The sequence below is a fragment of the Triplophysa dalaica genome, chromosome 2 (assembly GCF_015846415.1).
Source record: "Triplophysa dalaica isolate WHDGS20190420 chromosome 2, ASM1584641v1, whole genome shotgun sequence".
NCBI classification, from domain to species: Eukaryota; Metazoa; Chordata; class Actinopteri; order Cypriniformes; family Nemacheilidae; genus Triplophysa; species Triplophysa dalaica.
In genome coordinates, this window is record NC_079543.1 from 22,000,780 (window position 1) to 22,023,924 (window position 23,145).

The 23,145-nt window shown below is 37.0% G+C and overlaps 1 protein-coding gene across 1 annotated transcript in view; it reads right to left on the reverse strand.

The window, feature by feature from the left end:
* Window positions 1–1,817: 1,817 nt before the first annotated feature.
* Window positions 1,818–23,145, reverse strand: part of LOC130407704 (tumor suppressor candidate 3) — a 70,431-nt gene continuing 49,103 nt past the window's right edge. Inside the window, exons 7-10 of the mRNA XM_056730866.1 lie at window positions 14,272–14,335; window positions 11,703–11,777; window positions 2,589–2,679; window positions 1,818–2,023 (exon numbers count right to left, since the gene is read on the reverse strand). Of these exons, the coding sequence (XP_056586844.1) occupies window positions 2,008–2,023; window positions 2,589–2,679; window positions 11,703–11,777; window positions 14,272–14,335 (246 nt within the window). The 3' untranslated portion in view covers window positions 1,818–2,007. The remainder of the gene's footprint in view (window positions 2,024–2,588; window positions 2,680–11,702; window positions 11,778–14,271; window positions 14,336–23,145) is intronic.

The following is a 23,145-nucleotide window of genomic DNA, read 5'->3' on the forward strand; positions in this document are numbered from 1 at the left end:
TTTGCAAGATGCCACTAATTCAATCCAGAATCAACAAACTCAACAACAGCACCGTTATCGCCACGATACTGTCGTGTGCTTATGTCTGCATGCCGCATGATAAATGGATTTACTGTTGACTGATATTCATTATGAAAACAAACTGGTAAATTAATTACTTTTTTGTATATACCTAGACAGATTATATATTAATCCTACATTAGAGATGTCCTGTCAAAAATGTAATCAAATTAACAGCATGTTATGCCAATTAATCACGATTAATCCCATATTAAAGTTTAAAGTCCTCAACTGTAGATAATTTAAAGACATTATTGTGACAAAAGCTTAATACTGAATACACAAGATGTGCCTATTATTGTATAGTATTGTCTATATTGTAATGTTTAATTTACAGCAATCCGTCTAGCAATAGACTTAATACTTTACGTACTAAATCTTTATGTGTAACAAAGTCAAATGATGTAAAACTGACATCTTCCGCAAATCGTTCATGACAGCTCAAATTATAAATCATTATTATAAGCATACACTGTATGGAACTGCATTTTTTTTAGAAAAAAACAATTCTGTCAAATTATAGCAATAGACTGTCAATATTCCACTCGGGTGTAAAATAACATAAAACAGGCAATTTTTACAAAATAAATTATGTTATTTCTGCTACTCCAGCTGCTAGAATATTACAGTTTTTAACAGTATTTTTTTACAGTGTACCATAGGGAATCGGTGAAAGTGGGAAGACTGCTTTTGATTATGTCATTTTTTTGTACTTATCCCAAAAACGTACACATTGCAATACGAGGCTTTCAAAAGGGACACCATCTGCATTATTTTTTTAAAGATCTTGGTTTATAGACAGTTTCAACAGCAACAACATAAAAAAACATTATGCGAACTTAACTTCGAGTAAACCTCTGCAAAGAACTGTTGAGTTGTTTACAATTGATAAAGAATAAAATATTAAATCAAATTAATAGTAATATAAACCGAATATGAAATAAATTGTTACATTATAACAAAACACAGACCGAGAGTTTGCAGGCCAGACACTTGAGGTCCGATGAAACTGTATTTAGACAAATGCAGACTTGTGCGTCATGAGTTATACTAATGTCTTTAACAACTGAATATAGTGAAAATTGGAAAGAGCATGAAAGTTACAGTGCATTTGAAGTGTGATATATAATGTAAAAAAGTGGTGGATTTTGTCTGCAGTACATTACGTCAACTGTGAGGAAATCGGTCTGAGATTATAATTTCTAATTGAATGTTTTTTGACAACCAATCAAACAAAAGCGGTTTTAATGAAGTAGGTTCACCAATAAATGTATAAGAAGCTTGCCAAAAACTGTCGGCATTATTGTCTATGATGACAGCTAATTTAGATAACATCCCTAAAAAATCTTTGCTTCCAAGAAGATTGTCAAAAATGTTATCGCCGAGCTCTCTCCTTTGAAGTTAAATAAATATGTTGTTTCCGAAATTGGATTGAATTTAATTAGATCAGCGGATGTCGAGTCGGTTTTAATAATGAGGATTACAAGCCCCCTTCACCACCTACCCACAGAAAGTGGAAAAAATGATCCAAGACCTAAATATTCCTTCCCAGATGTCAGAAGGGGGAGAGAACTCTGACTGAAGAGGACAAAGAGAGGACACAATCTGCTGAGACTCGCACAATTGCCTCAAGAGAGGTATCATAAACTGCAATAACAAATAACAGCCGCGCATGCAGCACACACACGCGCAGATGCAAAAACTCCTCTGCACTAAACCTTGAGGACATAATGCTCAATTTGCAATTAGAAGCGAAAATCGGTAATATAAACAAACATGCGATTCGTCTAACTTTAATGGATGCGTACAGACCACACGGTGCACAGCGGTGGGTAACAGCTCAGTTTATTTTTTTTAGGTCACATGTGCAACGTGTTACAGTATAACAGCGGCTGAATTCATGCAGTGAACTCTGAAGAACGCTGACTTTCCTTTCACTGCACGATTTCACTTAATCAGGAAGCTGAAAGAGATAGAAAGATGGAAATGTGTGAATGATAAAAGTCTTCGCTGACTGGAAAGGACATTAACACAGGATTGTTAAGGGACAATTTCAAAGGGTCATGCACTTGACTTGGTACTATGAGCAGTAGCTAACAAAATTCTCCCTGCTGTACTATATATATTATTTTTTTATAAGCTCATTAGCTCAAATTCTGCCCACGCATATCAAATATTAACAACTTCCCAGATGCAAAGTTATGATACATGCCGTAAATTTATACTTGAAGTCAACACGAAATGGCCCTTGTGACCCACTTTATGTGGGTAATGTTACATAAATGAGAGTGAAACGCAATACTCAACAGGACAAATTGTGTTGGACTTTATTAAAATCACAAAATGTAAACTATTTTCCTCCAGAAAACCCGCCAGTACTCATTGGGTGGCACTTGGCTTTGCTTTAAATGTGAGCCAGATGATGCAAGAAGAAAGCAAATGGAGTCACATTTAAATTCACGTTGACTTTTAATTTGAATGATTTATTCAGGCAGTTCAATTTAACCCTGTAGATGAACACTTCTTACCTGTAAGGATAGCCGTGATATTTTGATCTGAAGATGGAGAGAAGGAAGCTAAAGAAGAACACAACCAAACCAAGCCCAACGAGACAGATAACTGTAAAGAGAGGAAATAAAAAACACATATTGAGCGTTCCTCTCACGATGAGCCCAAAAATGGTTATATTGATCAAACCTAATTAGAATGCAGCTGTGGTCTTTTATAATGGGATTAAGCGGCTGGTGAAAATCTCTTTTCATGAACTTTGATCTGAGAGGTAATCCCTAACAGCCATCTAAAATGAAGCTATTAGTAATGAATGAAACAATAATCGCTACTTAAACGCTTATAAAACACCCCGCATCAGCTGTTTTTTCCCTGAGAGGAGAGAGTGTCCAACATATGATAACCTGATGCATCACATTATAAGGTGACTTTAAAGATTAGTCAATAAAGCATTAAACAGTGTGAGACTGAAACAAAATCACAGTGTCTTATTTTGACCTGAAAGTTCACACAAAAATTGTAAATATTCATGACTTATTCTATTCTGCAGAACACAAAAGAAGATATTTTGACGAATGCTGATAACCAAACAACAATGGAGCCTATTGACTTCCATTGTATGGATGTTAAACCATTTGAGACATTTGTAGTAAAACAGGTTTTGATTGAGCTAAGGGTGAATAAATGATGACAGAGTTTTTATTTTTGTGTGAACTAGCCCTTACAAAAACACTATGCTGTATCATGGTAAAGTAAAAGAATGTAATAAATGGTAACACTGCTGTATTTTGTCATATGGGTGGCTGACAAATAGCGTGCTCGCAATTTTTTAACATCACATTTATAAAGCACAAATTAATATGATATTTCGTATGAATTTACACACAAGTACTTTGTCTTGTAATTGGCTGGTGCTTCTTTAAGATTCCTCCCTATTTTCATCACTTTATTCCATTTCCATTCCATTCACCGTCCTGCGGTGTGACAAATGAGCTTTTACAAGTACAAATATTCCACGTAGTTGCTAAACTAATGAGGTCGTAAAAACGAATGTCTAACAATTATAACCAAATTACTAAAATGTTTTTAAAAATAGTCGAGGATGAAGTACAGCATGATGCACTGCAAAGCAGCTCCTACAAGTATGTGTAGCACGGTATTAAAAGGTTCTGTCATCATTAACTCACCCTCTCGACATATCCAACCTGTATGACATTCTTCTTCACAACACAACAGACGATATTTTCAAGAATGTCGGTAACCGAATAACGGCGGTTGCCATTGACTACTGTACGGACACAAAACCAATGCAAGTCAATGGGTACTGCCGCTGTTCGTCAACCGACATTGTTGAAAATATCTTCTTTTTTGTTCTGCAGAAGAAAGAAACGACAAGAGTAAATAATGAACTATCCCTTTAACACCGTACACAAATACTTTATAGACATTATCCGAAAGCACATAATCATGCAAACACCCCCCAGAATGTAATTCCATGGTACTGTGTTGTTAGCAAAAGCTCATGATTCAAGCAAAAGGTGCGTACATGAGAGTCTTTGTGTAACTAGTAAACATATTAAAGCGTGACACGATGGCAGCTGCTGTTTAGATGAATGAGAAGCTAATCAGAGCTTAATCAAAGTCTGTTAACCTCTTCAAAAGAGGGGCACCTCCAATTACATCATACTGCCAGCAGCGTTCCCCCCAGATTAGTCATACAGAAACAACCTCTTATACACAATTCACACACGCAGCACGCTGGCCCTTCGCAGTTCGTCTTTTTCAAGTTTCAGAATGTATCCAACTTCTCGCTTTCAAGGTTCCGCGTCGGAAAGTTTGCACGGAGACCTTGGTGCGTTTGAGCCCATTATCATTTCAATGACATATTATTACGGAAAGCTTTCCCAGAAGATGTGCCATACGGCCGTTTCCCGAAAGGATTCCGTGTTGTGCGATAATAGCTAACGTTACTAACTGAGACGTGACATTTAAACGGCGCTAAACATTTATTTTCAGGGTCGTCCGCATCGTCGGGTAACAAATGCGACGTTGCGGTGTGCTGAAGTCGCGTTTGGCTGATTTCCTGCGTCGAGCAGCTTGCTGTAAATGTTATTGAGGGGGGAGCGGTGTTTGATACGGAACCCTTGCTATTCTTGACAATCTTCATTTAGCATATTGTTTAAGTTTTTTTTAAGTAAGTGTTTCCATGACAACAGCTGGGTTTGATCAACCACCGACTGTGCCAGTATTTTTACTTTGCATAGTAGCAATTAACATGTGAAGTCACCAGAGGTTCCAGTTTGTTTTGTGGCTCACTCTAGCTTACTGAAAAGCACCAAACTAAAGCGAGTATGCTTTTGATCAAAGTTATAACAACACGCTCCGTGCTCTCATCCCGCGTTGTAACTTTATTTTTTGCTCAATGAAATTGTAAAGGACAGATTATGAGCCTCGATTCAAGGGTATTTGGCAAACAGATGGAAGGATAGAGTAAATAATGCTCTATTGGAAATTACTGCTTGCATATACTTTTATTGAGTGGCTGAGGTCTGTGATCATTTTTATGACCATAAAAATGCAAGTTTATTATATTGGCGCTTTTGCATTCGTGCATCAAACATCTGGACCATCTATCTGATACAAATCCACCAGTCTGCTGTGAGCAGTTTAGAAACACATGCTTATATTCTTTTTATTGTTTTTTATAAAGAAGACCCTTTATTGTTTTTTTCTGGACTTTCATAATGAGTTTTATTACCACTTAATAGCACAACAATTGTCTGCCGTTGGCTCTGAATTGGATCCAATTTGTTTTATGTTAAGCTTTTATTGTTTTACATGCCATTTATTCTTGTCAGAAGATTATCGATTTGCTTTTACAGAATTACGGTGATTATTATGTTAAATATATAGTACTCTGCAAATGACATGTATTTTCATCCACCCCAAAAAAAGGTATTAAGCTGGTTATTTTTGCAGGTAAGTTTCTTCAATCGTCAATTGCTACAGTTCTTCCAGATTTAGTCAGTTACAGTTTCTATATGTAATAATAGACACGACTCAATGAGACCTGATCTCTGTGTGGAATACCGGCTGTTGTCACACTCCTTGTGCACACATCTCACTGGATTATTATGAATAATGACAAAAGAAATGTAAACTCACAATTCCATCCGACACACTACAGCAAACTATATAAATAACTGGTTTAAAACCCTTTAAGGGGCTAAAAACACTAATGTCACATAATGTGCCTAAGACTTTTGTACAGTACTGTATATATATTTACTAAACAAGCTCTATTAAATATAATTATATAATATTATATAAGCCATATTGAGCCAAAACAACTAAAACAGATTCACACACTAACTATGGTGGAGAAGCCAACAATCATTATGATCTCAAATGATGTTATAATACATAGGAATTAAAAGCACGCTGTTACTGTATATTGGTACTAACAAACATTAATTTTTTTCTGTTCAATTATTTCAAGCTAACCACCTTAATGTGACTCCAGAGTTCAGAAATGTTTTACCTAAATGTGAAAACATACAGTGCTTAAAAATGTACCGTAACGTTGCCCTATTTTTAAACATGAGCAAATACTTCTTGCCGTGGGCATAAACAGTACTGCTTACAGTACATTTAAAAACAATTATTTGAAGTATTGCAGTTTGTTGCCCTTGTTTTAAATATTGTTTTTTTTCTCCGAGAGAGACCAAGAATATGAGTTTCATGTTAATAGGGAGTTACCCATGTTTCTACTACCAGTTTAAGTGTGAAAAACTACAAATAAGTGTATAAGAACAAAATGACAGAAGCATACACAGATTAAACGGGATGTGCAACAAGATTGGCTGTACTGTGCGCCTGCAGACGCAGCTCGCTACTCTTGCGATAGTAAGAGAAGTTGGGGTGGGTTTGTTTGTCTACTCCATGTTAGTAATGTTATATAAACGTTGGATAAAACGCTGGATTTGAAGATCATTTGGAATAGATGGCGCGGTCCCAGCGCTAAAAGATGCCGGAAATGAACCGCACACGATAATTGAAACTGAATCATATGTCTGTGTTTTGTTGGCAATGGGAGCCTGGTGCTTTAATTCCACCCCCCACGCGTCAAATGTTTTCGGAAATAATCCTACAGCTGTATCTGTCTTATATAAATGTGATCAAACTCTACGGATATTTGAATTGTGCGATACTATTCTGTAAGTACTCAAGATTAACATGAGACATGCAGAAACTGTCTGAGTTATGACCACTATAATACTGGCACCGTATCTTTATGTGCCCAGAAAGCATGCATATGCATATGACTCACACACGGACACAACTCATCAGTCAAAACCTATTCCTCAAACCCCGTCGCATGAATTAGTCAGTGTGCCCGTCTCGTGTTCCTCCAGTGGGTGACAGAGGGTCGCCCAGCAGTGCCTAGAGTGCAAACATCTGCCTCAGCGGCAGGGCTTTCCTTCTCCTCTCGCACCCCAGGGAAAGTGCTTCAAGATGGGTACTGAACCCTCCCTTTATCCCTCTCTGTCATCTTATACTACAGCTCACGGTTTTCTCTTTACAAATGAAACAGGACTAAACTAAAATAAAGTGAATAAGTGTAATTCCATGTTTCTTCATTGCTCTCGTTTTAAATAACATAAAGCAATCCTGTAAATATATCTGTATAGCAAAATACAAGTTGGCACATTTTCTCGACAATTCCCAGCATATAATCTATTCATCCTTCACTCTCATTCTTTGTAAAATGACCTGCTGCCCACTGAAGCACTTGAAACCTTTTCAGAGGCTGACTGATGAGATTATAATAATGTAGATTCATATATGCCTAATGGTCAATTAACAGTGACAGGTGTAGAAAAAGCCCAGCGCTGGGACGGACGAGGTGGCATCGCTGGTTTAATTATCCACAGAGCTAAGGTGACCTCTGACCCCAGTGTGGCGGATGACGGCCGCGGCAAATTCGAAGGGCGTACGGGAAAATGTGAGCCTCGACCTCTGGAGGGGGCAGGTTAAGAAGGTATGTGTCGTTGAAGCATCCGCTAATTAAACTAAAGAATATTAAATTTATTTTAATAGGTTTTATTCTGACTGCCTATTCATATTTCTGTAACTACATTTTACACTGACACATTAACATAGAAACATGTTAAACTGTGTTGCTCATATAATAATAATAGTAATGCTGATGGGATGAAGAAGCAGGTCTGATTCAGGCCTGTACAATAGGGTAATCTCCACAATACTTCCAAAACCCCACCAAAAAAGCACATACATCCATTATAAAAGGGAATCAATGTGTCTCGTGACAAAGTATAATGAGACAACTGGTGATGAGAGATGCAAGAACCAATTTGAAGCCACCAACATGTCACCATAATTGAATTTAGCACTCTTCTGATTTTGTTTTGGTATATTCTCACATAAATCTATAATTTAGGTTTATATTCAGAATATATTAGTGTTTACATATCATTATATGTTTATATTATATAGCATTCATAACAAACAGTGATATAGATATATTGATATTTGAGGCTAAACTAGCTAGCTGGAGAATCATTTTTTGACTCTTTTTGTATACATTTTGTGATTTTGGAGCTTCAACATTTATTAATGCAAAATAGAATTTCTGTCATCATTTATTTAACCTCATGTCATATGACTCTTTCTTCTGTGAAACACAAAAGACGATATTTTGTGAAAACGTTTTGTGTCATTAGAAGCCAAAGTGGGGCAATGTTGTTTGTTTACCAACATTCTTCAAAATATCCTCTTTTGTGTTCTGCCGAAGAAATACATAAATTCAGGTTTGGAATGACATGAGGATGAAAACAGGATGAAAGACTTTTCATTTTTAGGTCAACTATCCCTTTAAGCCACGCTTCAAATTGCGTGAATGTCATTATTTTTTAATTAAAAAATAGAAATCAAGGGACATTTGGAACATGCCCACAGTTTATATGATGAAGTAAAAAAAATGTGGTTACTCTGAACCCAAAACAATTGACGTAACACATCTACTTGAATTACTTTTGCATCATTTGGTTAAAAGAAACACAAAATGACAAAGAAAAGTGAAGCTAACTATGCGTTCATACCGCCATTGACACCCAGCGACAAAGCTGTGTCCCAATTCTGGGGCTGCGTGCTTTGAAGGCTGGATTTGAAGACCAATTGCGCCACAGCGGCTGTCTTAATTCAAAGGTTTCTTCAATCCAGCCCCAACATGTGACCTTATTTCTGCAGGAGAATAAAACGAATGTATGCTTCACAGCTTTGGCTATCCCGAGATTCACAGCGCGCCTTTAACGGCTTGAATTTTTTTAATAATCTATCAAAACTTTAGTTAAATAAAAGTACATAATACACAAAAAAGGTCATTCTAGTGTATTAATATTATATGATGTTGTTAATTAACATTGTTGTTGCATTATTGTGTTTTTTTAATTTGTAAGGTTGGTTAATTTAATATTCTGTTGGGCTGTTTTAATCTACATAAACGATTAAAACATATCATATTCTCGAAAACAAAATATAATTTTTCTGGCTTTTCAAAAAACTACATAGAACGGCTGGATCGGACTACATCCCTCTTTTTCCCGGGTACATGATGTCACTATTCCAAGTGCTTTTAATAACCTCCGCCCAAAGGAATACGCAAAAAAACTGGCAAGGTCTTCTTGAGAAGAGGAAGAGCCGCTGGAGTAGTGCTCGGTTATGAGAGATTGTAAACATTTGACTGAGCTACACGCTAAACTACTTTCACTTTGATCACAGTCCTACAACTGGTTATAAGAATTCAGCTAAACACATTCTAAAATAACCAACGGTCAAATAACAGCTTCCATGACTTTAACATCGGCTGTGAAAGCTGTTCTGTGTAATACACTGATATTGTGTGTGTGTACACATATCTCTGTCTAAAACACTTTAATGAAACGTCCTTTGAAGTCCTGCTTGCAAATGGCTCCTGGTCAATCTGTTTGTTTTATTATCCAACTCGGGCCCAATTTAAAAAGGCAAAACTAACGCTTCTGTTATTAGTGTTAATTAATATAACCAGTCTGACGCCATTCAGTCCGATGTCATTTATCTCGCCATAGTAGGAAAAAAAATGCACCAGCAGACCTCCGTTACACTTTGATCGATCCGTATGTTTTTAACTGATAAAGGGAAGTTGACGCCATTGTTACTGATTAATGCTCAAAGCCAAAGTTTATACTCTAAGTGGGGAACTCCAGAAATCCAGTCGTTCAGTGAGAAGAGGGTCAGCGGTGAACAATGGACTTGAAATATGTAAAATATAAAGCGTTTTTTTTAATAGAAACATGAACATCCATTGTTAAACATCCAAAAAACACAATCAAAGCCTCAAAAACAGCAAAGACTGGGTCCTTTAAAGGTTGCAGCCCCTGATTTGGAACACAAATGATGTCATTCATTTCAATGGGTCCGGCGACACGAATGACAGTGACATTTGGCGACAGGAAATGGGCGTGTCTTGCGACGCAACAAGGTTGAGATTTACTCAACTTTATGCAAATGATGAGCGACTTTTGGGAGCTACTACCAATCGGAGTAAACAGGTAGCTTATAAGTGCTATTAGAGCAACCAAGGCTAGGAACGCCTTCTAATGACCTCGTATTAAAAGACTAGCCGACACTTACCGACAGACTCGCTGGCGGTGTTACGACCAGTAACACAGCATCATTTGTTTCCTCTGAAGTGTGGCTTTACAGTCCGATTAAATTCAGTTGATTTGAATTTTGCCCACAATTATGTTCAACATGGATCTAGATGAATTCTGAAACAGTATTAATTCTATTTTCACCTCAATCAAAACTGATTTTAAGATTTGAGTGGAATGTAATGATGACAGTGTAAAAAATAACCTGCGCTCTGAATGTAAACCGTGCTACATATCCATGACTGCCAAAACTCATCATGTCTACTAGTGACACAAGCACCCTCTTACACACACATAGAAATAGCAGTTAACACAATTATCCACACACACACACACACTGTAATTATAATCATTTGTCTCCCTGCGTTTCACACAAAGGGCTCGTTTCTCTTTCTGTTCGGCCCAAATTCAGAAACAAAAAGCACTTCCCTTGTTTGTCACTGAGGTGAATTTAATGCCATGCCAAAAAATAACTCACCGTTTACATATTACCCGTAATTCACGCTATTAGCATATCAAAGCCTGCGATGACTCCGTGATAGTGGGTTGAAGGCCATCATATTAAGTGGTCTCCACAGCTAATGCAGTGATAATGCATGGAAAGCGATTTGCGGAGTATAGAGGCGATGTTCGTTGTTATGGGAACCCCTGAGAACCGCTTCCAAGGGGGGATTACAGGGAATGTGACGTCAGATTCCCAAAAGAAAACTGTCACGTATGTGAAACTTGTATGTGGGACCGGAACTTGAGCGGGAGGTGACACGCAGTCACATGACTGGAATCAGTACACGTGCCCATGCGAACCTCAACCTGTGTGGAAGACGCACACTCGTGATCGGTTTTAAGCATGCAAACACACTTTAAACACGATGAAATACACAAACCTAGACACGCTATTGTGTATGAAAAGGCAAAAGAGACTTGATCCTCTTATGCCTCTTAAAGGATATTGAGACCGTGACTACGGAAAGCTCCAAAGTCATTGACTCTTGTTTGCGCACATTCAAAATGCTCTTTTTAGGAGATCTATACAAGTGAATGGGAGAGGTGTCTGACCTCGCAAAATTCGCTGCCAAAATGGAAAACTCAAAGACGATATGTGTGTACCAGAGGGCACTGGGTGGTTGCTAGGCCATTACTAAGTGGTTGCTTTACAGACCCAAGTCAAGATAGCTCAACCCCGTGTCTGCTGTCTGGTTGGAGGGCCAACTTTAATGTAAGCTATGAGATTTTGTTTATTCAGTTTTATCCAACAGGTAAATATTCTGAGTTTCAAGAAAAGTGTCATCTTTCCTCAACCAGAAGTGCTATGATTTATGTCTGTGTGATCCACATAAAAACTGCATTATGCAACAGGTTTAATAAAACATTTTAGAAACTGCATCAAAAGAGGAAGAAATGCAAACATATAAAAAAACTCACTTCGTCGTTTGCCCACATCTCCCTTGGAGGTGGCGGCTTCGTTCAGAAGCACCATTCCCATGGTGATCGCCGCATCTGTGACGGAAGTTAAGGAAATAACAAGGCTTTCTCTATAAAATAAACAGATTCTTGAAAGAACAGTTCTAATAATTGACTAGCCCTCATGCCAACTCGGATGTACAATATATGACTTTTCCAGCTAAGCATATCTCTAGATGTAGCATGATATTGAAAAACGTTGTGTTCATGAAAATACGTTTGTGTTACAAGTAGGATGGCTTAAGGGTAAATACATTTTCATTGAGGATTTTTTGGGTGAACTGTTCCTTTAAACATGCTTACCTGTATAAAATATCCTGTATATTGTCAATTCAGTAAACAGAATAAAAACACAAGACACTCCTAAATTCTAAGCACACTTCATTGGGTTTGGAGGTCTTCTCCAGCCTGGGGGGAAGTGGTGATCAGTGAGAGGAAGAGAGACAAACGCTTCAGGTTGTGCTAAAGGTGCTGGAAGCTCCTCTCTACTCTTCTCCAGCGGGGGAATCAGATTATAGCAGAGGGTCTGTGTCAGTCTGACAACTGCCCATCAGACACAGTCAACAACCCTCCCATAATTACATTGGAAGTTCACACAGAGATTGACGTTCAAAAGGACATGCCCAACACAGCCAGACAAACAAGTCCAAACACACAAATGTACAAGAACAATTTTTAACAGTGGCAGCTAGATGGATTTCAACCACCAACTCTCAACGAACCTTTTAACACTACAGTTTTTGCTTTTGTAGTTTGAACAAAACAACTGCTAATTGTACCTTGAATGGTAGCCAAGAATTGTTTGGTTACAAGTGTCTTCCAAATATCTTTCTTTGTGTTCATGAGAGCAAAGACATTTATACAGACTTGTAACAACTTTAGGGTGAATAATTGGACAGAATTTTTGGTGAACTGTTCCATTAACAACGCAAATCAGTTCAAGTTGACTGCCCTGTTGAAAAAAAACACCATATGCTGGTTTGGTATGTTTTGATGCTGGTTTGTGCTGGTTTAAACTGGTCATGTGCTGGATTAATCTTGTCACGTGCTGGTTTAAACTGGTCATGTGCTGGTTTAAGCTGGTCATGTCCTGGTTTAAGCTGGTCATGTGCTGGTTTAAACTGGTCACGTGCTGGTTTAAACTGGTCACGTGCTGGTTTAAACTGGTCATGTGTCGGTTTAAACTGGTCATGTGCTGGTTTAAACTGGTCATGTGCTGGTTTAAGCTGGTCATGTGCTGGTTTAAACTGGTCACGTGCTGGTTTAAACTGGTCACGTGCTGGTTTAAACTGGTCATGTGTCGGTTTAAACTGGTCATGTGCTGGTTTAAACTGGTCATGTGCTGGTTTAAGATGGTCACGTGCAGGTTTAAACTGGTCATGTGCTGTTTTAAGCTGGTTATGTGCTGTTTTAAGCTGGTCATGTGCTGGTTTAAGCTGGTCATGTGCTGGTTTAAGCTGGTCACGTGCTGGTTTAAGCTGGTCACGTGCTGGTTTAAACTGATGATGTGCTGGTTTAAACTGGTCATGTGCTGGTTTAAGCTGGTCACGTGCTGGTTTAAACTGGTCACGTGCTGGTTTAAACTGGTCATGTGCTGTTTTAAGCTGGTTATATGCTGTTTTAAACTGGTCATGTGCTGGTTTAAACTGGTGATGTGCTGGTTTAAACTGGTCATGTGCTGGTTTAAACAAGTGATGTGCTGGTTTAAACTGGTCATGTGCTGGTTTAAGCTGGTCACGTGCTGGTTTAAACTGGTGATGTGCTGGTTAAGCTGGTCCTTAGCTGATCATGTGCTGGTCAAACCAGCATCAAAACATACCTAACCCAGCATATGCTGCTTTTTCCAACAGGGTGATTTTTGTTTTTCAACCAAAAAAGTTACAGATCACAGCTTTAGCATTGACTAAAATATACAATACAATATAACATTTTAGTTATAAGCTAGTTTTCAGAAAACAGAAATTTCAGCTATATTACCATACTATACTGAAACTTCTACTCAACTGCAGCTGTGTTCTGAGACCTGCCACCTTCTCACGCCTGTATCTATGATGCCAAGGCATACAACCTGTGGGCTGTAGCCTTAAGCACTTTGAGATAAACCTACGCTTGAAACTGAGCTTCTGAAATAATAATGACTATACTGAAGAACCATGCTGCCTTCTATTGAAAGTGGGATTTTTCTTTTTGATCTTTCCATCTTTTAAACATAACGGTGTTCCCTTTTGCCAAGTGCTTGAAGGATGGAGCAAAATATCATTCAATTTCTCTAAATTTGATTATTTAAGTTCTCTACTCATGGAGCAATAGATGACAGAAAAAAGAAACAAGGCCTGGTGCGTACTTACCTCGAAAACGTGCTAGATACGTTCAAAGGCCTATTTACAAGACGCATCCTAAATTGCACAATGTTTCAGGATGGAAAACTGATCTGTGTTCAAAAATGTCACTGGGTTATTAAGGTTCACTTCATTTACAGAACAATGCGACAAGTTTATTGTTCCCAGGGAGGTTTTATGGCAAAGGATACTTAACAGAAGAATAATGTGAGATTCAGCCACAAATTGAGCCTGACTGCTGCCGTGGATATAGCTCTGAAAAAGACAGAGATAGAGAGAGAAAAAATAAGACAAACAAGCAGACAAAAGATCTTTCAAGCTGGGCTTTCACGTGGTTCTGTGGATGTACTACACTGTGGCTCTGTGATAAGTACGCCTTTGTATTTATGATACCAGAATGAACCTACACACACACACTGACATTCCCTTTAAAAACAAATAAATATATAAAATCATTATTCCATTCAAGGTCAGATAAAAGAAAATAGTCAAAGAGTTTTCATATTAAAGAAGATCTATAGGTCAGGGCAGATGCTTGGAGAGATGAATTGAATATAAACTAAACTAAAAAGAAATGTTGAAAGTGAATGACAAAAGCTTCAATGGAAGTGACAACGGCAAAAAACACAATCACATCACGCCTTTGTTGAATCATCTGCATATCAAAACATTGGTGTCAAAGCATTGTAGCACAAGCAAGATGCTGCTTCATGTGTGGGTGAATCATGAATCTGCAGGAAAATCGCAGAGAGCGGACTGTCTCAAAGAAAGACGGCGAACGCTTGGTTTCCACACATAAAAGCTTCAGGCAGCTTGAACTGATAAAATCTGTCAGTGCACATGGATAGAATTGTTAGCATTGATAGCTCACGCTGTTTCTGGCCTAAAGGAATTTCTCTTCGCAGTGGAACATAAAACACGCTATTTATCAGAAATTAAGGCTGGATGCACATTAAACAGGTGACTTTTTTTTGCAAAGTTATGAGGAGCATGGCTTGAAAAGGCCTTGAACATTTTTGTCAGAACTACTGTACTTTTATTGTAATCTTCAAGTTTTACAGCAAGTTGTGGCTTTTTCCTTTGAAAAACCCTTCAAATCATAAAGTTTTTCAGCCAGATAAATAGTTTTTGGGTATTTATTGGACAACATTATTTGACAATTGCAAAACAGTGTATTATGGAATTTCGGTTTTATTCAAATATAAATAAAAAAAGAAAAACTAAAATCTCACACGCAACAAAGCATAAAATGACTACCATCTGTCATAAATATTTATTGATTCTCTTGAGTAAATATTTTGTAGTCATTCTCCTGGGCTATGTGTCTTTATAAACTTTACAAAGTACGTGTGTTGTGTGAATTTTTTTACAAAGCCTCCTTATTTTTCTTCTCAAAGCTGAGCTTTAAACTCTTTATATTTACATTTTAATTCACCTTTAATCAATATTTCAATAAAGAGCGAATATGTCAATTTCTTACAATAGCGACCAAAAGGGAGTGTTATAAAATAAATACATACATTAAAATACATATAGAAGGATATTAGGATCTTAGTATCTTAAAAGCAACCTATATGTGTGTGTGTGTGTGTGTGTCTGATCACTGAAAAACTGAGAACAGACAAATCTGAAACAAATGTGTTTCAAATCAAGTTTTATTCTTATATCGTTGTATTTACTTCACTTCATTTATTTCCCATTCTTCAAAACTTATATTACAATAGTGAAATCGTATTTTGCATATTCTTGTCAGATACAGATAGTAAGAGAAGGTACGAAGCAGTACATTTTTTCACTGGTATGATAACACCTGTCAAATCTGTTCCAGACGAAGTCAGACTGAACATTGAGAACGCAACTAAAATTATTCAATAAACTCTGCTCAGTTTATTCCATCATCACCTTGTCTCCTGCCTGCTGTTCTTCCACTACATCTCTATATCTGCCTCATGGTTGAGTAAAAGTGTTACTGTAACTACATAGCTGTCTATCTTCAAGTAGCATACAAGATTAAAGAGGTCTAGTGTGACCTAGTGCGAGTATTGAACCCAATCTAACCTTAGATGTTGTACAGGGTTGCCAGATCTGTATGACCACCCCATCCCCAATACAAAAGAATGCAATTTACCTAAAATACATATCTTTCATGTTATACTATATATACAATTTCTTCTTTAAAATCATAAACAGTCTGTTTTCATAAATAACTTCATCTGACCTTCCTCTCACTTGGCAACCCTGCTGCTCCATCTGCAGTATCTAACATTTAAGCATAATCATAATTAATAATTGTGAAATGGCTAAATTTTCTTTTAATTTCGAAAGAGTGCCGTACACAACAATACTCTCTCGTATGTTCATCTAGCCTAGTAAAACATTTTCATAATATATCTAACCAAAACCAGACTAAAAGACTTGATTTAATTGATTTGACTAGAAAGTCCTACCGTAGGAAAATAAACATAATTGTTATGCTCTAAATCAGCAAAGAACTTGACTCGAACTCAGCGACAACAAAGCACGAGGACCCGAATGCTGCCGTAAGCAACTTTGCACTTTTGAGGCCGTTGTCACTTGGGGCCTTTCACGAAAAGACAGAAAAAGAGAGATATGAAAGGTTTTGAAAGGGAGGGAGCCATTGAGGAGGATATGAGCAAATAGGCCACTGCATTTATCATTGTCACGTCACCTGTCGCCTGTGGGTTAACGCATCTGCTAACATTTAAACATAGTCACTGCATATTTTCATATTAAAGAAAACAGCATTCATATTAGAAGCACTTTCAGAGCCAACGTCGAGACACTTTTATATAATTCTACATGCGTATCGGATCTGCGTAGTTGGCCTGAATGGTGTCCTTATAATCAATCATTTGCTGCTTTTAGAAAAAAGGACTATTCTGAAATTTGGAAATATTTTATGTTGAGAGTCTAGGTTCTTTATAAAATACCTAGTATAAAGAACCTGATAAAGACTTTACCTCATTGCAATCTGTGGGGGGCCAGGTTCAGGTAAGTTAACAAAATCATTAGTGGCTGATTAAAAGAAATATAAATAAAACACAACACAACAAAACATAAAAATATGATAAATTAGAAAAAAATAAGTCGTTCAACACACACCACAGTGTTTAGAAAATACAGTTGACCGTGAAATGCTGCATTATATGTCGTTAAATGAGAATTACAAAAATTAAATAACAAAATTAAGTTGCAAAAACAAAAGTATGAATGAAACAGTGAGATAAATTGTGTGAGTAGTCACATGTGTAGTCACATGCTTTCATACACTCATACTGTTAATTTATGCACTGTTGACATCTGCTCTGGGCTTTTAGGCAATACATTGACCACTCGTACCCATGATGCTCTGGGGTCAAACTGGCGTCAGCTTTTGATGAATCATTACACATCAACACATTTAGCGCTTGTGTAAGTGCATTATGATGACTGTTAACGCCTACATGCGTATCATTTAATTGATTAATTTTGACTCATGCACAAAGTTAAGAAAGTGCATTGTCTATTAAATGAATGTTTTGACTTTTGTGGCTGTTTTGAATATTAAACTGTGCAATATGTGAACAATTTACAACAATTAAATATTATTAGACTCATTTGGATTTAGCATCTGTTCAATTAGGGAAACAAAACAACACAAAAAAACAAGTGCACAGAATACAGTATAGAAATCGTTTTTCCAAACCGAAACAGCAAGGATGTTGGAAATGAGTGCATTTCTGGGACAAGAAAAATCCTTAGTTGTAAGCAAACAACAAAGAACAAAATTGAATAAACAGTCTTTCACCAGAACTGCAAATAAACTGATTTAGAGTGTTTTGAGTATGCCATTGAAGTCTTTCATTAATATCTCCAGTAAGTACCAAGTCAGGATACGTTAGCTTATGAACACATTTATGTTGACAATATGAAGGTAAGCGGAAGAGAATATAAAAAAGGTAAGTTCGGAGAATATAAATATTAAAAACTATTAAACTTTCCCAGGTTTAATATTCACACCTATGGTAAAGGTCCAGTGTATGGGAAATAGCGACATCTAATGGTGAGGTTGCGAATTGCAACCAACGGCTCATTCCACCCCTCCCTATTGAAGCACTACGGTGGCTGACACAGAATTAAAAAGTTGTCACGTTTCCACTTCTTTGATTATGGAGACAACATATTTACTAGGGATGCAACAGGGATGAGCCGATAGATGATGACATCGTCCATCGCCGATGGCTGACACACAGATGGCTGAGTCCACAGTATGACATTCTACGTATGTGTCGAGCTCATCCGTTCATGCATATCCGCAATTGAGTATAATTTGGAAGCTCCACGACACTGGTGTGTGCGAGATGGACTTGGAAAGTGAACGTAAACAGTGAATCGTAGAAATGCGACCAGGTTATGTGTGTGTAAACTTCTCAATGATGACCTGAACTGTACAATGCTGCTATGACGTAAACAGCTGTCCGTAAGGCCACTGGAGTGGCATGACTTTCGTTAAACGGACTTTGGCATGGAGCTGTAGACGCGTTTGCTGGATGAGAAAACACGAACATGCTGCTTTCGTATGTAGTGTACTACATTCTTGATCTGACAAATGGTACCGAACGGTTCAATATTATATTGAGAATTGTGGCATCCCTAATATTTATGAAATGCACTCTGTAGAGCAGTTTGTCTTGTCTAATGTAGAATCAACATGACAAATTCCATGCAAGGGGACCCGCGTTCAGGGATGGGCAGTGTTTATAATACATGTATTTTAAATACAAAATAGTATTTTGTAAATTGTATATAATAGGGTTGATGAGCTTTTGTAACAAATTAATATGTTTTTTTTATCAAAATATTTATTTGACTTTTGATTGATTTTGTGGCTTTAAAATACTGCAAAATACTTTGTCTACATGTAATACAGAAGTCTACATGATGTCATAAAAATACAGCCTCTGATTGGTGCCTACTCAGAAGTTTGCCCAGACTTGAAAACAGATCCATATGGAAGAAAGGTGGTCAACGTAAGAAACATGCAGGCTGGCAGATTTCCATCATCGATTGCATAGATTGCTATAATTTTTAACAGTTCATGTTAAGTTTTTGTTTGTTTTAGTAGCCTAGGCCTATAGTATGCCAATATACATGATGTGTTGTGTTGAAAAGCCTCAGTAGCTAATGAGACCTGTGGTCTCAGTTCAATTGTTTTTGTTAGACTTCGTCAAGTTGACAAGTTATGTTGCTACTTTTTTTATATGTTTCTGGCTACATTTAAACATATTTGGCTTAAACATACGGCTACAAAACATATGGATCATTTAATTATTGTTGAAATGCTAAAATGTTTTTTTAATAAAATCTTGTACCCTCATAGTAGGATCATGATTTTGCATAACATTACAAGAACAAATGCCGGACACATGATATATTATTATATTAATGTTTAAAAATCAGATGATACATTAGTTAGAAACTAGTTGCTATGAATACAGGTGCCATCAGTTGTCATCTTATGTATGATTTGTTTGTCATTGAGTCAGTGTTGCTGATGCAACGTAGGCCCTTCGTTAGAAAAAGCACCCAAAAACTCAATTATGATACAATTATGAGTCATTCGCAAACTGTTGATCATTAAACTGTGGGTTACTTCAAAACTGACCCCGTGTCTACACAGAAAGCGACAGACACGACGGCTTTTTCTTAATGGGTTTATCGACAAAATCGAAAATCAAATGGATGCTAGAGTGTTCTATTGTCTTTTATCATGTCGTGTCACGTCCGGTGTAAACACAGTGTGCTTTATCTAGGAGATCACAGGGATATGCAAATATTTGATCTGTTTGCTGGTCGCATGTCAGATTTATTGCATCAGATAAAAGCTTTTGCTACCAAACATTGTTAACTTAATCAGCTGAGTCAGTGTAATTGTGAAGGGATAGATCAAATAGGCAGATTGATTATCATGCTCTCTGGTAAAAGTGTTTTTTAGTATTTTTAAAATACAAATATACTGTAGTTTATTTTGATACGTGGTGTGGTTTCTGTATGTTATAGTTTATTTTGATACACATAAAATTAAGGTATTTGGTATTTTAAAATACATTTTGATGCATTTTTGGCCTCATTCTGAGCGGTAATAAAAACATAACGCTTCATTATGTAAGGTCTTTATACACCTCTAAAGACCTAGTTATGTATATCATATTGCATTTCTGTCGAAAGATCCTCCAAAAAACATCTACTTTCCAGTCACTTACTAGCTTTTATACTGGCTCAATTTTTTTTCTTCCACTACTGCCAAAACAGGAAATCACCAAAAAAACTTTTGCATATTTCTTTTTATTAAAAGGGACATAGTGTGCCCACAATTGTTTAAAAACTGAACAAATACCAAAATGGGTGTCGCCAACGGGAGATTACGCCAGATTTAGCCAACACGTCTGAAAGAATGTGAGAGATCCCCTCTGTGTAAATTGTTTCATTGGGTTATTACAGAACGTTTAGAATTGGATTCAAGAAATAGATTTAGTCAGAAATGTCTGGGGACGCTTCAGTAATGGTTTAATGGTGTACTGGGTTCTTAACAATGCCACTAATTTCCTCAAGAGATCGGCAGACTGTATTGCCTTGGGAGAATGAATCAGCTGCTGTACTTTCGCGGTTAAAAGCATGACAGAATAAAAACAGCTGACAACATTGTCCTTTACCTTTCTTGGAGAGCTGGAATTCCCAGAACGTGTTTGTGGGCTTTGTTTGTTTACGGACTAAAATTATTTTAACTTGTTATTTGCTTATGTGTTTTTTAAATAAAAACCAACTATAAATAGGCAGCCATGTGGTCAACATTCTGCAGAACAGCAACATTTATGTTCCACATAAAACACAACTGAATCATCAAATTATGCATAATTAGACTACATTATGTTTCCATGGTACAAGCGCAGTGGAGTATGATATCAGATTTGAAGGAATAAATCCATGACTGTGATGTTTATAGTCTGATGCTCTACAGGAACAAATTATATGTAAGGTTTTAAATTTCACATAAACGGTAAATCACTAAATGCATCTTCAAACATTTACAGGCATGCATTTGGCAGACGCTTTTGTTCAAGTGAACTAGCTCTACAATTTATACATTTAAAGCACTGTTTATGTATTACCAAAAATGAATCCACGACCCCGGTTACAGTAACACGACAATCATTAAAAATTCTGACTGCAAACCTTCATGATTTTAGAGGCCACTTCAAAAATGCTTTAAAGTTGTCTCAGTGAAAAGCTGTTTATCCACCTCGAACAATATTAAAGACGTGTTACAGCACAAGAGATCGAATTCTTATGTTTAGCAACATAATAACATTTCCCCACGTCCCAAGTTTCCAATAAACAACATTACATATTAATTCATCGGCATGCTTATTTTTTGCTTTTTTATGCCCTTCATTTTCCACTTGAATGGCTTATTTTAATGCTGCTTTCAATCTGTAAAACAATGCAAAGCTCTTACTCAAAAAGCCAGAAGAACATGCATAGCACATTAGCGCGATGACATTAATCCAAATTGCAGCCGTGCACTAGTCGCAATGACAAATACCTTAATACTCTTCGCACGCTGCCGATTGATCTGATGAATTGAGTGTTATGTTTCCTTTACTCAGACGAGGAATAGTTACGGCTTGCAGTTCTAATTAAGAGAAGTGAGGAATAAAACACACAATCAAATTCATAACGTTCAGAGAGTTTAAAGTGTCTCTTTTCTTTAACAATTGTTTTGTTAAAGAAAGTACTGTAAAGTACTGAGAGTACTGTAAGTCTGAGCTTGACTTTAAATACTGTAGGCAATGTTTTGGAACAAGTTCAATATTGGAGACAATCTGAAAAATGTCGACTTTCATAAAAATAATAATAATAATAGTAAATAATAACAATAATACAAGTTTAAAATGATTATAATTTACATTACAACAAAATAATATTCTTTAAAGGTCCAGTGTGTGAAATTTGGCAGCATCTAATGTTAAGGTTGTGAATTGCAACCACCAGCTCACTCCACCCCTCCCATTCGGAGCACTACGTTGGCAAACACAGCACTAAGATGTCGTCCCGTTTTCGCTTCTCCGATGGAGGTAACGTATTTATGAAACTTCAAGTTTGTCCGTTTAGGGCTACTGTAGAATCAACATGGGGAATTCCATGCAGGGGGGCCCGCGGTGTATGTAGATAGATGTTTTTATTACTTAGAATTAGTATTTTCTATTACTTATGTAAGGTCTTTATAAATCTCTGAAAACATTGTTATGTTTATTATACTGCATGTATGTCAATAAATCAACCAAAAAAACAAAACACTGGACCTTTAAAGAAAATACTGCACTGGGAACGATTTGGACATATTAGGGAAGGACTTTTAAAGGGGTCATACGACACGGCTAAAACAAATGTTATTGTTTTTTTTAGATGTATTGAAAAGTGTATACACGATTTAAGGTTCAAAAACGCTGTTTTTTCCACACACCGCGCTTGTTTCTAAGTTCTCTTCGCCCCGCCTATTTGAAACGCGTAGATTTTTTTAAAAAGCTCATCGCTCTGAAAAGCAAGGTGTGCTCTGATTGGCCAGTTTACCAGTGCGTAGTGATTGGTCGAATACTGCAAGCCTGTGACAAAAATGTAACGCCTCTTATCATATTTGGAACATCAGGTTCCAAAGCAATTGTACCGACAGGTAAACCCACCTTACTTGCGTATATATATGGGCGATCTTAGTCAAATCATACCACGAACTGACGTAGATTTGAGGGGGTGTGGTTACACAAGGCGTTTCAGGCAGGTCTGGGTGAGCATTCACTTTTATATAGACTGGATCTTTTGTTCCGACACTTTAATTTTTGCAATTTTACGTGTCTAATACCTTATAACACACCAAAGACACAGAAAAACACATTCGTTCCATATCACCTCTTTAATATAAATAAACAAATGTTTCAATGTGCAAATGAGATCTCAAGGCATGTCTCCATGACATTAAATGGCATCACAGGGTTCATTCTACCGGAGTA